At 44.1% G+C, this 14,454-nt stretch overlaps 1 protein-coding gene across 1 annotated transcript in view; it reads left to right on the forward strand.

Annotated features, from left to right (window-relative positions):
* Positions 1 to 6,726, forward strand: part of TEX35 (testis expressed 35) — a 13,990-nt gene extending 7,264 nt beyond the window's left edge. Inside the window, exons 6-10 of the mRNA XM_024133729.1 lie at positions 5,497 to 5,561; position 5,626; positions 5,789 to 5,983; positions 6,339 to 6,382; positions 6,666 to 6,726. Of these exons, the coding sequence (XP_023989497.1) occupies positions 5,497 to 5,561; position 5,626; positions 5,789 to 5,983; positions 6,339 to 6,382; positions 6,666 to 6,726 (366 nt within the window). The remainder of the gene's footprint in view (positions 1 to 5,496; positions 5,562 to 5,625; positions 5,627 to 5,788; positions 5,984 to 6,338; positions 6,383 to 6,665) is intronic.
* The last annotated feature ends 7,728 nt before the right edge of the window (positions 6,727 to 14,454 follow it).

The raw sequence follows: 14,454 nt of genomic DNA on the forward strand, positions 1-14,454 counted from the left end.
GAAAATTACAGACCAATATCACTGATGAATATAGATGCAAAAATCCTCAACAAAACACTAGCAAACAGAATCCAACAACACATTAAACGGATCATACACCATGATCAAGTGGGATTTATCCCAGGGACGCAAGGATTCTTCAATATACGCAAATCAATCAATGTGATACACCATATTAACAAATTGAAGAATAAAAACCATATGATCATCTCAATAGATGCAGAAAATAGATGCACAAAATTCAACACCCATTTATGATTAAAATGCTCCAGAAGGTGAGCATAGAGGGAACCTACCTGAAAATAATAAAGGCCATGTATAACAAACCCACAGCAAACATCATTCTCAATGGTGAGAAACTGAAAGCGTTTCCTCTAAGATCAGGAACAAGACAAGGATGTCCACTCTCTCCACTATTATTCAACATACTTTTGGAAGTCCTAGCCATGACAATCAGAGAAGAAAAAGAAATAAAAGGTATACAAATTGGAAAAGAAGAAGCAAAATTGTCACTGTTTGCAGATGACATGATACTATACATAGAGAATCCTAAAGATGCCACCAGAAAACTACTAGAGCTAATCAATGAATTTGGTAAAGTTGCAGGATACAAAATTAATGCACAGAAAGAATGACTATACTACCCAAAGCAATCTACAGATTCAATGCAATCCCTATCTAATTACCAATGGCGTTTTTTACAGAACTAGAATAAAAAATCTTAAAATTTGTATGGACACACAAAAGACCCCGAGTACCCAAAGCAGTCTTGAGGGAAAAAAAAACGGAGCTGGAGGAGTCAGACTCCCTGACTTCGGACTATACGACAAAGCTGCAGTAATCAAGACAATATGGTACTGGCACAAAAACAGAAATATAGATCAATGGAACAGTATAGAAAGCCCAGAGATAAACCCACGCACCTATGGTCAACTAATCTATGACAAAGGAGGCAAGGATATACAATGAAGAAAAAGTCTCTTCAATAAGTGGTGCTGGGAAAACTGGACAGCTACATGTAAAAGATTGAAATTAGAACACTCCCGAACACCATACACAAAAATAAACTCATAATGGATTAGAGACCTAAATGTAAGACCGGACACTATACAACTCTTAGAGGAAAACATAGGAAGAACACTCTTTGAGGTAAATCACAGCAAGATCTTTTTTGATCCACCTCCTAGAGTAATGAAAATAAAAACAGAAATAAACAAATGGGACCTAATGAAACTTCAAAGCTTTTGCACAGCAAAGGAAACCATAAACAAGACATAAAGACAACCCTCAGAACAGGAGAAAATATTTGCAAATGAATCATCGGACAAAGGATTAATCTCCAAAATATATAAACAGCTCATGTGGCTCAATATTAAAAAAACAAACAACCCAATCCAAAAATGGGCAGAGGACCTAAATAGACATTTCTCCAAAGAAATCATACAGATGGCCAAGAAGCACATGAAAAGCTGCTCAACATCACTAATTATTAGAGAAATGCAAATCAAAACTACAATGAGGTGTCACTTCACACCAGTTAGAATGGGCCACATCAGAAAATCTAGAAGCATCAGATGCTGGAGAAAAAATAGGAATGAAATTGGGTCATTTGTAGAGATGTGGGTGAATCTAGAGACTGTCATACAGAGTGAAGTCAGAAAGAGAAAAACAAATATCGTATATTACTGCATATATGTGAAACCTAGAAAAATGCTACAGATGAACCGGTTTGCAGGGTAGAAATAGAGAGACAGATGTAGAGAAGAAACGTATGGACACCAAGGGGGGAAGGGATCAATTGGGAGACTGGGATTGACATGTATACACTACTATATATAAAGTATATAACTAATAAGGACCTACTGTATAGCACAGGGAACTCTTCTCAATACTCTGTAATAACCTATATGGGAAAATAATTTTAAAAAGAGTGGATATATGTACAGGTATAACTGATTCACTTTGCTGTACAGCAGAAACTAACACAACATTTTAAATCAACTATACTCCAATAAAGATTAATTAAAAAAAAAAAGAATATTGCCTGACTATATAAGGGAAAAGCTTAACTCAGTTAACACTATAAACTGAAATAGTATATAAAGTGAATTTTTAAAACAAAAATAAGTATGTATTTAACTGGATGGTCTAAATATAATTACAATGGAAGAAATCACAAAGGAAATATTGATAATGTTTAACAGTACAAAAATTTTAAAAATTATAACAGAAAAGCACCATACACAGAGTTAAAAACTAAGCAACAGTTTTGGGGAAATAATTTTCCACAAATGTGATAGACATAGACAAAAGCTTTTTATCTGTAACATACAAAGCTCACACAAATCAATAAGAACCATCTAGGAAAATGGGCAAAGGGTATATGTGAACAATCAAATCAACTGTACTCCAATAAAGATTAATTAAAAAAAAAAAGAATATTGCCTGACTATATAAGGGAAAAGCTTAACTCAGTTAACACTATAAACTGAAATAGTATATAAAGTGAATTTTTAAAACAAAAATAAGTATGTATTTAACTGGATGGTCTAAATATAATTACAATGGAAGAAATCACAAAGGAAATATTGATAATGTTTAACAGTACAAAAATTTTAAAAATTATAACAGAAAAGCACCATACACAGAGTTAAAAACTAAGCAACAGTTTTGGGGAAATAATTTTCCACAAATGTGATAGACATAGACAAAAGCTTTTTATCTGTAACATACAAAGCTCACACAAATCAATAAGAACCATCTAGGAAAATGGGCAAAGGGTATATGTGAACAATCCACAGAGGGGAATATTACTAAAAAGCAATAAATATATTAACAAGTTTTACCTCATTAGTAATCAAATAACTGCAAATGAAAACAATACTTAGATAATTGCCACATTTAAATAAGCCAAGTTGTAATTTATGACAATTATAAAGCAAGATAGGAATGCTCTTGTACTGCTGATTGGAGTACAAGTTTGTACAAAACTAAAAAGAAATTAGACAATAGGTATCAAAATATCAAAACTCAATGACTTATCAACTCCTTGGCTTCTCAGAATTTAACCTATGAGAATAATCAGAAATGCCAGCATGGGTATATATAAAAAGAAGTTCATCACAGGATTGTTTATAATAGCAAAGAATTGTAAACAATCACAATTTTCAAAAGTAGAGGAATAGCTAAAAAAATTACGATACATCTATATAATGAAAATTCACTATAGGAGACAGAATTTAGAAAGAATACTTTTAATGAGAAGTAAAAAAGCAAGATGCAAGTAATATATACAGGCTGATCTCAACAGGTGAAAAGAAATTGGTAAGTAAATATATAGAAAAAAGACTGGAAAGAAATATACCTAAAGGGTTAATTGCTGTTATTGAAAGGTGATGAGATTAATTTTTTCTTTTATATTCCTCTGTATTGTCCAAATTTTCTGCAAAGGGCATGTCTTATTTCTATATCAAAATGCAAACACAGTAAGTGTTTTGTTAGTGGGTAGGACTGGGTATCACAAGGCACAAAGGAGGCTATTTCGGGCACGGGAACAGCTTGCACACAGCATGGAAGCAGGATGAACGTGAAGCTTCTCACAGTCAGTGGGGAGATCAGTCATAAGAGAGGGATCATTGGGGGAAACTGCGAGAAATAAAATGGAGTAGGCACAAAGGCGGTGGATAATGAAGGTTTCTGAAAGACAGGCAGACAGGTTGGGACTTGGTTGTGTAAGCAGTAAGAGGCCTCTGGAGATTCTTAATCAAAGAACATGCTAGGAGCAGCACTTCAGAAAGCTGAGCTGGCAGCTGCTTGCAAGGTGGCCTGGGGGCGCCGGGGGAGCCGGTGGGGGCCGTCTGGAGCAAGAATATCAAACTGGAAGCCACATCCCCGCTCAAGGTGAAGAAAGCTGGACCAAGTGTAGAAACAGAAGGAAAAGGGTAAATCTGAAAGATGCAGCAAAGGAAAAATAACATTCTTGGTGATTGATTCAGTATAAAGAATGAAGGAGAGGCAAGCGTGCATGATGACACCAAAGTTTTAATCTGGACGATTAGAAAAAAGTGGTGACAGTGACAGGCTAGTTGGGAAGCAGCTAATTTAGAAGAGAAAGTGAAGAGGTCAGTTTGGAACATGATGTGTTTGAGGTGATGGTGAGACTTTTAAGAATATGGGACGTTTTGACTCTGATGTTTTGGACCCGGGGGAATATTGACTTCAAGGATATTTGACTTTATTTACAAATACAAATGTCTTATTCAAAATTTATACAACATTTTAAAATGTTTTTCAAGAAGATATTTTTTGGAAATAATTTCCATCCTGACAGTGTAATTCCTTGATCAATTTTCTACCCCAGATCACTAAACTCTTCCCAGATCTTTCATTTTTTATTAAAATGGTTTTCCTTGAAGCAAATTATTTTTCATTTATATTTTGTGATATTCAATCCAACCCTGTTTTTGTCTTTAACAGATATTGTCACTAATACTGTCACCATCTTAGAAGTTCTTTGTGACCACTATTTCTATCCAATTTTTCCCGGTCAAATTTTATAGATCTAAAATTTGCCAAGAAGATTTTATTATTATTTCAGTTCTTAATAATAAATGTGAGGTGCCATTTGAGCTACTGTCTACTTTATTTTGTGTTGACCATTTCTGCCAGGAGTTGGGTAAAAGATGGAACAAACACAGATACACAGGATCTACGTACATGGCAGGGGTCATAACACTGGAGTCAGAAACGTCTTTAGGGCGAGGGGCACGGGGTTTGTTTTCTTTCTATAACTTTATTTATTGTATCTATTTATTTTTGGCTGCGTTGGGTCCTCGCTGCTGTGCGCGGGCTTTCTCTAGTTGCGGCGAGCGGGGGCCACTCCTTGTTGCGGTGCGCGGGCCTCTCACTGACGTGGCTTCGCTTGTTGCAGAACACGGGCTCCGGGCGTGCGGGGCTCAGTAGCCGTGGCTCACGAGCTCAGTAATTGTGGCTCGTGGGCTCCAGAGCGCAGGCTCAGTAGCTGTGGTTCACGGGCTTAGTTACTCCGCAGCATGTGGGATCCTCTCGGACCAGGGCTCGAACCTGTGTCCCCTGCATTGGCAGGCGGACTCTCAACCACTGCACCACCAGGGAAGCCCACGGGGTTTGTTTTCTTGGTTCCATGATTGCATAGGCATTGAACCAAGGCAGATAAGGGTTTTATTCAAGTGTGAGATCAGGTAAAATAGATCCTGGCCTCTGACTCACATGGAGACTTTGGACAAGCCCCCAGTGACTCTGCCTGTGCTTCAGCTTCACTATGGAATGGGGGAGGACACAGGGAGGGGTGGCACGTGTCAGGCACATCCTGATGAGCCACCCCACCCAGGGCTGGTGAGGATTCTTGAGGAAGTAAGATGCTGCGGTGGTCTCTGAGTGGTTTGCAGAGTGAGGCAGGAAAAGGGACTTCAAAAGCCCTTCATGATGATGATTTTAGCTTTGAATTCTCTCTTGAAGGAAATGCAAAAGGATATGGATGAGAAGATGGATGTTTTAATAAATATACAGAAGAACAGCAAGCTGTGAGCGTAAACTGCACCCGTCTCTCCTCAACCCTAAAGAATCTCCTCCCTTCCCTTTGCTAAGTGTCCTCGGGGTTCAGTGGACTCCCAGACCCTTCAAGGAGCTGTCTTGGTTTCTCTTCCCCAGTGGCTTGTAGTCAAGGCTTTCCACGGCCAACCATGCTACTGGTTATCTCCTTTCATGTTGAAAATTATCTCCCCAGTTCTGCCCCTCCCTGACTCCCCAGCCTCGCAGGAGAGGACCAAAGGAGCAGCAAGAAGAACTCAGGCTGATAGGAAAGACGGACGCAGACCCACAGATCCGGCTGAAGAAAATGGATGGAGCTGATCGAGCACCACTTGCCCTTCACAAAAAGATGATGGCACTGCAACAACCAAAAAAGGATCCAATGGATTCCCTTCACCAATGTGATACCTGCTGTGTAATGAAGCCCTCGCTGCCCCTGCCCCGGTGTTACACCCCTGGGTTCCTGTTCCCCCCGACCTCCCCTGGGCTCTCTCACTCCCTTACCTCTTGCTGTAAAGGACTGGTTCCACTCCTTTCCTGGCCCCAGGATGCCTCCCTAGTCTTGAGTCCTCTCTGGGGTATTGCCCTGTAGGCCTGTGGTGATTCCGAAACCATGACCAAGTAGGACTCAACCCTGGATGCACCTGCTCCCAAGTGCAACTGTATTGTTCTGTCCTTTCCTATAGCAAGACCTGATGAGGTGCCCAGCAGGCTGGCCATCTTGGACAAGGGAAAAATGATCTTTCTGGTGCCGTTTCTGTCCTCCACAGGAGAAATGTTTGTTGTGTGCCCCAAAGAACAACTACAATCAGGGGTAGGTAGATCCATGGAAGCCCCTTATCTCAATCCGGTGCCCCGTCCTCCCAAAGGCAGTGTGCTCAGGGGTGCGTTCCCATCAAATCTCACCCGTGGTTATGGTTATGCAGGCTCTTCCCCACATCACATCCACTCCGTCTTAGAGGACGTGGCACAGGAAGGAGGACTTGCTTAGCCCAGCCTGGAAGCTGCTGCCTAGAGGCCCCCGTGGAGGGGAGGGTGCCTTGCCAGCTGCTGAGCTGACCTTGCCTCAGGCTCCTGACTTTCTCCCCATATAACAGGCAACTTCCATACCAGGCCTGGGCATCCTTTTCACCCTTGGCATCTGGACCTGCTTTCTGATTTATCTGTGTTTCAACTCCTGCGTGACTGAGGACGTAGTTCCAACTTAGTGCCACCGCAGGACCTATCAGCAGCTCTGGTTCAGCCTCTCCCCACTCCTTGAGCTGCAGAGAAAATGCTTGCTGCCCTCTTGCATACCACCCTGCCCCTGGGTCCCTCTACCCGGAGAGTAAAGTCTTCATTTAAAGCCAAAGCGGGAGTCAAAGCGCTGAATATCAGCCTCAAACTTGGGTGTGCAAGGAGTGTCACTTTTTTGGATTGAAATCAGTGTATTTAAGACTCCAACCTCTCTTCTTGCTTCCTGATGGTTTAGTGGAAAATTCTTAAGGTCATCCTTAGGGTCTTCCTAAGGATGATCCTTCCCCCCTCATCCATGCTTCCCTCCTCTTCACCTGGTTCTAAAAATGTCCCAGGTCAAAAGAGAGGAAGGGAGGCCCTGAAGACATCAGATGCCATTCTGCGTGATCCCAGAAGTGTGTGTGTGAGTGTGTGTGTGTGTGCACGCGCGTGCGTGTAAGTTGGACAATGGGAGTAACCCCCGGGCCCAGGGTCTAGCCTGCACTGCTTCCCTCTGAGGTCTCGTCACTAAGCGGGACTTGAGGCTCCACTGCTCATAGGAACTTGGTCCCCTTCTTGGGCTCTAAGGATCCCCCCTCCTTATCCTCTGGAAAGTTTCCTCACCCCCCACCCAAAGGAGACCTAGCCTTTCAGAGGCCTTTAAAGGTGGGGACGAGCCATTGACCTCCCACTTCTCCACGCTGTGTCCTGCCCCAAATCCCTCCACCACCGAGGGAAGGTGAAGCCTGGCTGCTGGCTTGAAACCAGAGCAAAGAAAGATACAGAGAAAACAGTATTTCAACAAACTACCTTGCCATGGGTGTGATTCTTTGGCTTCAGTTCAACGAACGACGAATTAATGGGATTCCATATTTTTTTTCACACCAGCTCTTTCTTGTTTCGTCTCTTTGCTAAGTTGGCTGCTTCAACTTTTAGATGGTCTAGTAAATGTTCAAGTTCTTAATGGCTACATAGTCATGAGCGTGCCTTAGTTGCTTCAGATAAAGATTTAAAAACCAAACAAAAACCAAAATAAAACATAGGCTTTGCCCTCAGGGACTTATAGTTTTAAAGGAGAGATGGTAAACACATGTATTGAAAACATGGACTATATATAAATAAGTACAATCATCACAAGCCTGTGATGAAAGCAGAAATGGATTAGGAATGGGGAAAAGAAGGGTGGGTATAGTCCTCTATTAGTTTCCTATTGCTGCTATGACAGATTACCAGATATTTAATGGCTTAAGTCAACACAAAATTGGCCCAAAATTGTTCTCACTGGGCTAAAGTCAAGCCTGCATTCCTTCTGGAGACTCGGGAGAATCCATTGCCTTGCCTTTTTCAGATTCTAGAGGCTGCCTGCATTTCCTGGCTCATGGCCTTCTTCCATCTTCAAAGCCAACATTGGCCAGTCAAGTCTCTGACTCTGATTCTTCTTCTGCCTCCTGCTTCCACTTTTAAGGATCCTTGTGATTACATGGGGCCCACCTGGGTAATCCAGGACACTCTCCTTAGTTTAAGGTCACCTGATGATCAACCTTACTTCCCCTTTGCCATGTAACATAACATATTCTCAGGTTCTGGGGATTAGCACATGGACATATTTGGGGGTTAATATTCTCCCTACCACAGGGGACTCCCCAAACCCCATCCCTTGACTACCAAACCTCCGAACACTTGGGAACATTGCATCATTCAGTTCTGTGCAGCGGTGGTTTAAAAATAGGCCCACAGGTTGACATATATACACTGCTATGTATAAATTAGATAACTAATGAGAACCTACTATATAGCACAGGGAACTCTACTCAATGCTCTGTGGTGACCTAATGGGAAAGAAATCCAAAAAAGAGGGGATATATGTATACGTATAGCTGATTCACTTCGCTGTACAGCAGCAATTAACACAACATTGTAAAGCAACTATACGCCAATAAAAATTTATTTAAAAAATAAGCCCACAAATTCTTTGATACTCTTTCAAGAGAAATCTAATTCCTCTCCCCTTAAGTGAGGGCTACACATAGTGACTTGCTTCTAATGAACAGATTATGGCAGAAGTGATTGAAGTGTTACTTCTGAGACTAAGTCATAAAAGACATGTGGCTTTGGCCTTGCTCTCTCTTGGACACGCATTCTGGGTGAAGCTTGCTGCCGTGTGGTGAGGATATCCAAGCGGTGCTATGGAAAGGGCCACATGGCAAGGAACCGAGGCCTCCTGCCAACAGCCATGTGAGGCAGCATCTTCCAGCCCCCTTGGGCTTTGCAATGACTGCAGCCCTGGCCAACAACTTGACTGCAACCTCATGAGAAGACCCTGAGCCAGGACCCTGCTACCTAACTACCTGACCGGCAGAAACTGTGAAATATTACAATAAATGCTTGTGGTTTTAAGTTGCTAGATTTTGAGGCAATTTGATATGCAGCAAGAGGGAATACACGTGCCAGGTTTTTTGTTTGTTTTTTTTTTGGCCGCAGCCTGCAGCTTGTAGGTTCGAACCAGGGATCGAACCCACAACCTTGACAATGAAAGCACAGAGTCTTGACCACTGGACTGCTGGGGAATTCCCACACGTGCCAGTTTTAAGAACTAAGACAAGATCAGCAGGGACACAGGGCTGTCAGGATCAGCTGAAGTGCTGAGTCTTTTTTGTGCAAATGACTGTACACTGCTAATCAAGCCCCCAAGGACTGGTGGCAGTGGTCTCTGCAGTCCCTGTCCCTTGACCCTTTCCAAGCTCCCCCGTGCCCTAGTTCCATGTCATCCAACTCAGAGGCAGCAGGACAACACTGTGTGTTGCGGGGGACAGTTCTGCCTGGCTGTCACACAGCTGTCATGTCTGCCCTTGGGAATGGATGTTCGGGGAGCCATAGCCTGCCATTCCTGCCAGTGCTGCTCTTGGGCCAGCTTTGCTGGTGAGCTTGTGCTTTTTCTGTAGGTCTCAATGTCATGTCATCTGGAAGGGAATTATACTTAACCTTGTGTCTTCTCCCAAAGATGCTATTCCTGTCCCACGTACAGAGCCTCTTGGGGGGCATTGGCCTGACCTGGGCCACCATTTCTGCTTTGTGCTACAGGATCCAATTGATCCGAGCAAGGTGGACAGCCAGCTCAACTTGCCCAATCGATTTCTTTCCCTGGGAATTTGAAATTGGAATTTGGTGAGACTCAGCTGGCCCCCAGAACTGGACTTATAATTGGGAGCTGAAGAGGCCTCTGCCACCATTGGTCAAAGATGCAGATCTACAGAAAAAAAAAAAAATCATTTTGCAGAGAGAAAAGAATGAAACAGAGGGACTAAGAGAAGTGGAGACTCGTGCAGTTCCGCAGAGGGGGCTGTGAGAGCCAGTGTCTGGCTCAGGCCCTGCTGGGCTGGTGCTGGCCCCTGCCTTGGCTTCATGAGAGCCTCTGGACCCTTGGACCGAGGTGCACATTTCTGTTTAAGCAGAGTGGCTTTCTGTTACCACCAAACAAGCCTGAGCTAAGGCCCCACGGTTAGAAGGAATGTCAGAGATTGGTCAAATCCCTTCAATTTACAGTGAGGATTCTGAGGCCCAGAGAGGTGCAGTGAGGTGCCCTCAGGCACACAGCCCATTTGTAGCAAAGCCAGGACCAGAATCCAGGTTTTCTGACTCCTGGGCTGGTGCTCTGTGGCTCTCTGGGGCTGGTTGTATTTCCAAGGGCAATAAGATGAGATAGAAGGCGGTCAGCTGGATCTGGACATGCATCAGTGGCGTGGCCGCAGGTAAGTCACTTCACCTCTCAGATTGCTTTTCCATCTGGAACGTGGGCATAACCACACCTAATTCAAAGGGGGTGTAGTGAGAGTTAGATGAGAGCACATGCAGAGGAATTCAATTCTTTAAAAAACAATTGCTCTGAGAACAATGATGAAGAGGTCAGAACTGCCTTTTTCAGATTAAAAGGCTTCAATTCTCTACCCCACCTCCAGTCAGAGCCAGGTCTGCAATAAAATGAATTTTGATCTACTTTGATTTAAAAAAATAAATGTTCTGAGAGCAGGAAGGATGTGTATATTAGGAAATAAATCAACAGGAAATTATAAAAATGGTATGGGGACTGCCTGTTCTAGAGTACAGAGTGGTCCCTTGTAACACAGCATCCCACCCTGTAACCTCGGTGTCTGATTCCAACAGAGTGAGGGGTAAGTGGCTCACCCTAGCTCACGCACAGGTAACAGGTGCTGCAGCCCCAGGCCCTGACTCAAGCAGTCACCAGAGAAACAGGAGGGTGCATCATTTGGCAGCCATTAGGCAGGCAGGGCTGGGCCCAGGAGGAGGCCAGGCTGTGTCATCCATTCCCATCACTGCCCTGGGCCCTGGCATGACCCCCACTCACAGCTTCCCTTCTCTCGGTCACAGGCCGCAGCCAGCCCCAAAAGGTGGGTGAGGCTGGGCTCAGGTGTCCACCACCACAGATGGGAGCCCCATCTGTCTCAGACGCAACAGGTCTGAGTATATCCATTTCCATGACAATGGGTTACCCACCCATCTTCCTAAGGGGGGTTGCCCTGTCTGGCTCCAGGGACCCCTAGAGCCTCCCTGAACCCCCTTCAGTATTTGAAAGGTCATTTACCCTCCTATACGTGTGATTAATGTGACTCTTTGGTACTTCCCTCTATATTAGATCAAAACACAACCAAACAGAAATCAAATCTCACTTCTGGAGAATGAACAGTGAGTCTGAAAGCCCAACCCTAATTCCAACTCTAGAGGACTCAGAAGGTGAAGAATATGCCTTCAGCAGGTGATGGAGCAGAATGGTTCAAGGTTCTGCCCACCTGACACTTTTTTATCAATATCAGCTTTTAAACGTGACCAAGAAGGGTTTTGTTCTTTTTTTTTTTTATGGGTGATGAGTTTGTGGGGAGATGAGTGACTCCAATATGAGTCTAATCCATACAATATTTCTGAGGGCAATTTAGTGATACATATGAGATGCTTTAAAAGATAGGAAAAAATTACAGGTGGCCACTAGGATTTAGTTATAAGGATACTCATCATGGAGTCATTTATGATATATATATTTAAAAATCAGAAACAACATAAGTGGATACCAGTTGGTTAAATAAATTGTGGCACATCCATAAAATGGAATGCTCCACTGATATTAAGAATAATATGTTGGGCTTCCCTGGTGGCGCAGTGGTTGAGAATCTGCCTGCTAATGCAGGGGACACGGGTTCGAGCCCTGGTCCGGGAGGATCCCACATGCCACGGAGCAACTGGGCCCGTGAGCTACAACTACTGAGCCTGCGTGTCTGGGGCCTGTGCTCCGCAACAAGAGAGGCCGCTTTAGTGAGAGGCCCGCGCACCGCGATGAAGAGTGGCCCCTGCTTGCCACAACCAGAGAAAGCCCTCGCACAGAAACGAAGACCCAGCACAGCAAAAATAAATAAATTAATTAATAAACTCCTACCCCCAATATCTTAAAAAAAAAAAAAAGAATAATATGTTGTTGAAATATATTTAATGCCGTCAAGAGACGTTAATGATATGATGTTAAATGAAAAAAAAGCAAGTTATGAAATAAAGTATAATCCCATTTTTGGTAAAAATTTGGTGTGCGTGTGTGTGTGTGTGTGCACATAGGGTGGCCTGCATGAACTGAAAAGACTTAGAAGGATATATACAAGAGTAGAATAAGAGCAGTGGTTTTCTCTGAGTAGTAGGATTGTGACAATTTAGGTCATACTTTGTGCCTATCTATAATCTCTAAAGTTTCTACAAGGAACATGCATTGTTTGCATAATAGAACTAATAACATTTTTCGTTTTTTAAGGAAGAGAAAGGTGGCCAAGGAAGGACCCTTAAGAACAGAGACAAAGTCAGGTGAGATCTCCCCAAATCCTTTCTGATGGGAAGCACCTTGGATCTTTCTCTTTCCTGGGAGTGGCCAGTGAAGTCATGCCCTGTCCATGTGTTCATCCAGAGGAAAGGAGCGAATTAACACCACTAAAAGGACAATTTAAAAGGACAATAGAAAACAAAATGAAAATGGCTTTATGTTTTTACCCATGAGTGACACGTATTCGATACATATTCTCCCACCACTGCTACCAGAGGTCTCTGCACACTCCTCTCTCCTCTGAGGAATTCCAGTGGTCTGGAGTAGAGAAGGAGCCCCTGCAGTCTATCCCCAACAAGCCAAACTTGTCCTTTTAGAATGTCACTTAGATCTCGTTGCTCTTAGGCTCAGAACTTCCAGTGTTCACCCATTTCTCTCAGAGCCAAATCCAAAGTTGATGCTTTCAATGCCCTGTGACATCAACCCTGCTACCTTCATACTCAGCCCACACATACTATTCTCCCCCTTACTTTCTGGGCTCTAGCCACTCTGGCTTCTTTGTTCTTCTTCACACATACCGTGTACACTCTTGCCTCAGGGCCTTTGCACTCACAGACATTCCTGCCCATTTCCTCAGCTATCCGTGTGGCCGTCACCTCAAAGTTACCTTCTCAGTGGCACTTTCCCCATCTGTACAAACAACAATATCCCCACTTCCAGCGTTCCTTTACTCTGCTTTATTTTCCTCTCCAGCTCACTTAGCACCGACTTACATACTATCCATTTCACTTGTTGTGGTCTTTCTTCTTCTGCTCGAATGTGAGTTCCTTGAGAGCAGAGATTGTGTTTCTGTCACTGCTCTATGGCAGGGCCCAGGGCAGTGCCAAGTGCACAGCAGGGAGTTGACAGGGACTTGCTGAACGGACACATGAGTATAAAGATATTTGCCATGTACTGGGCACTGCAAGCTCTGCGCTAAGATCTTCACCTGCATTGTTTCATTTTATTCTTACGACAACCCCATGAAATCATTCTGTCTGTCTTTCTATGAAGTCATTTAAATGGTCATCCTCCCTATTTTGTATAGGATGAAACAGGCTCAGAGACAGAAAGTAATGAAAGTAATCTCTCCGAGGTCACAGAATAAGTGGGAGAGCTGGAGTTTGAACCCGAGCCTTCTGATGTCAGAATCTCCCCGTGTGTCCCTGGGCCAGCAGCATTGGCATTACCTGGGAGCCTGTTAGAAATTCAGAGTCTCAGGCTATATGCCAGGCCGACTGAATCAGGACCTGCATTTTAACAAGACTTCTCAGGGGACTCCAGTGTCCATTGTAGCCTGGGAAGCAGTGCTCTATGCTGGGCCAGCAGGTCTATGGAAAATAGGGGGCTTCATTGAGCAAGGGGCTGCCGCAGTTTGGGTTAGTGGCCTTGGGTTCTTTACCCCCGTGGATGGTTCCCCTGTCCGCTACCCCTCGACCCAGGAGCTCTTTAGTATCTGCCGGGCTTTGGGGGGAACCGAGGTTCGTGATGAGGAGGGAAAACTCAATGCCAACCTCTGTCCAGGAGCCAGTCCTGCTGTGGGCACTGTTGCTTCTCTTTTTTGGAGGAAGGTCTCTCAGCTCACTCAGGGAAAACCAGACCTGTGCCTCTTAAAAAAAGCATGTGAGAGGGCGTCCCTGGTGGCGCAGTGGTTGAGGGTCCGCCTGCCGATGCAGGGGACGCGGGTTCGTGCCCCGGTCCGGGAAGATCCCACATGCCGCGGAGCGGCTGGGCCCGTGAGCCACGGCCGCTGAGCCTGCGCGTCCGGAGCCTGTGCTCCGCAACGGGAGAGGCCACAGCAGTGAGAGGCCCGCGTACCG

Source organism: Physeter macrocephalus, chromosome 4 (assembly GCF_002837175.3).
Source record: "Physeter macrocephalus isolate SW-GA chromosome 4, ASM283717v5, whole genome shotgun sequence".
Classification (NCBI taxonomy): domain Eukaryota; kingdom Metazoa; phylum Chordata; class Mammalia; order Artiodactyla; family Physeteridae; genus Physeter; species Physeter macrocephalus.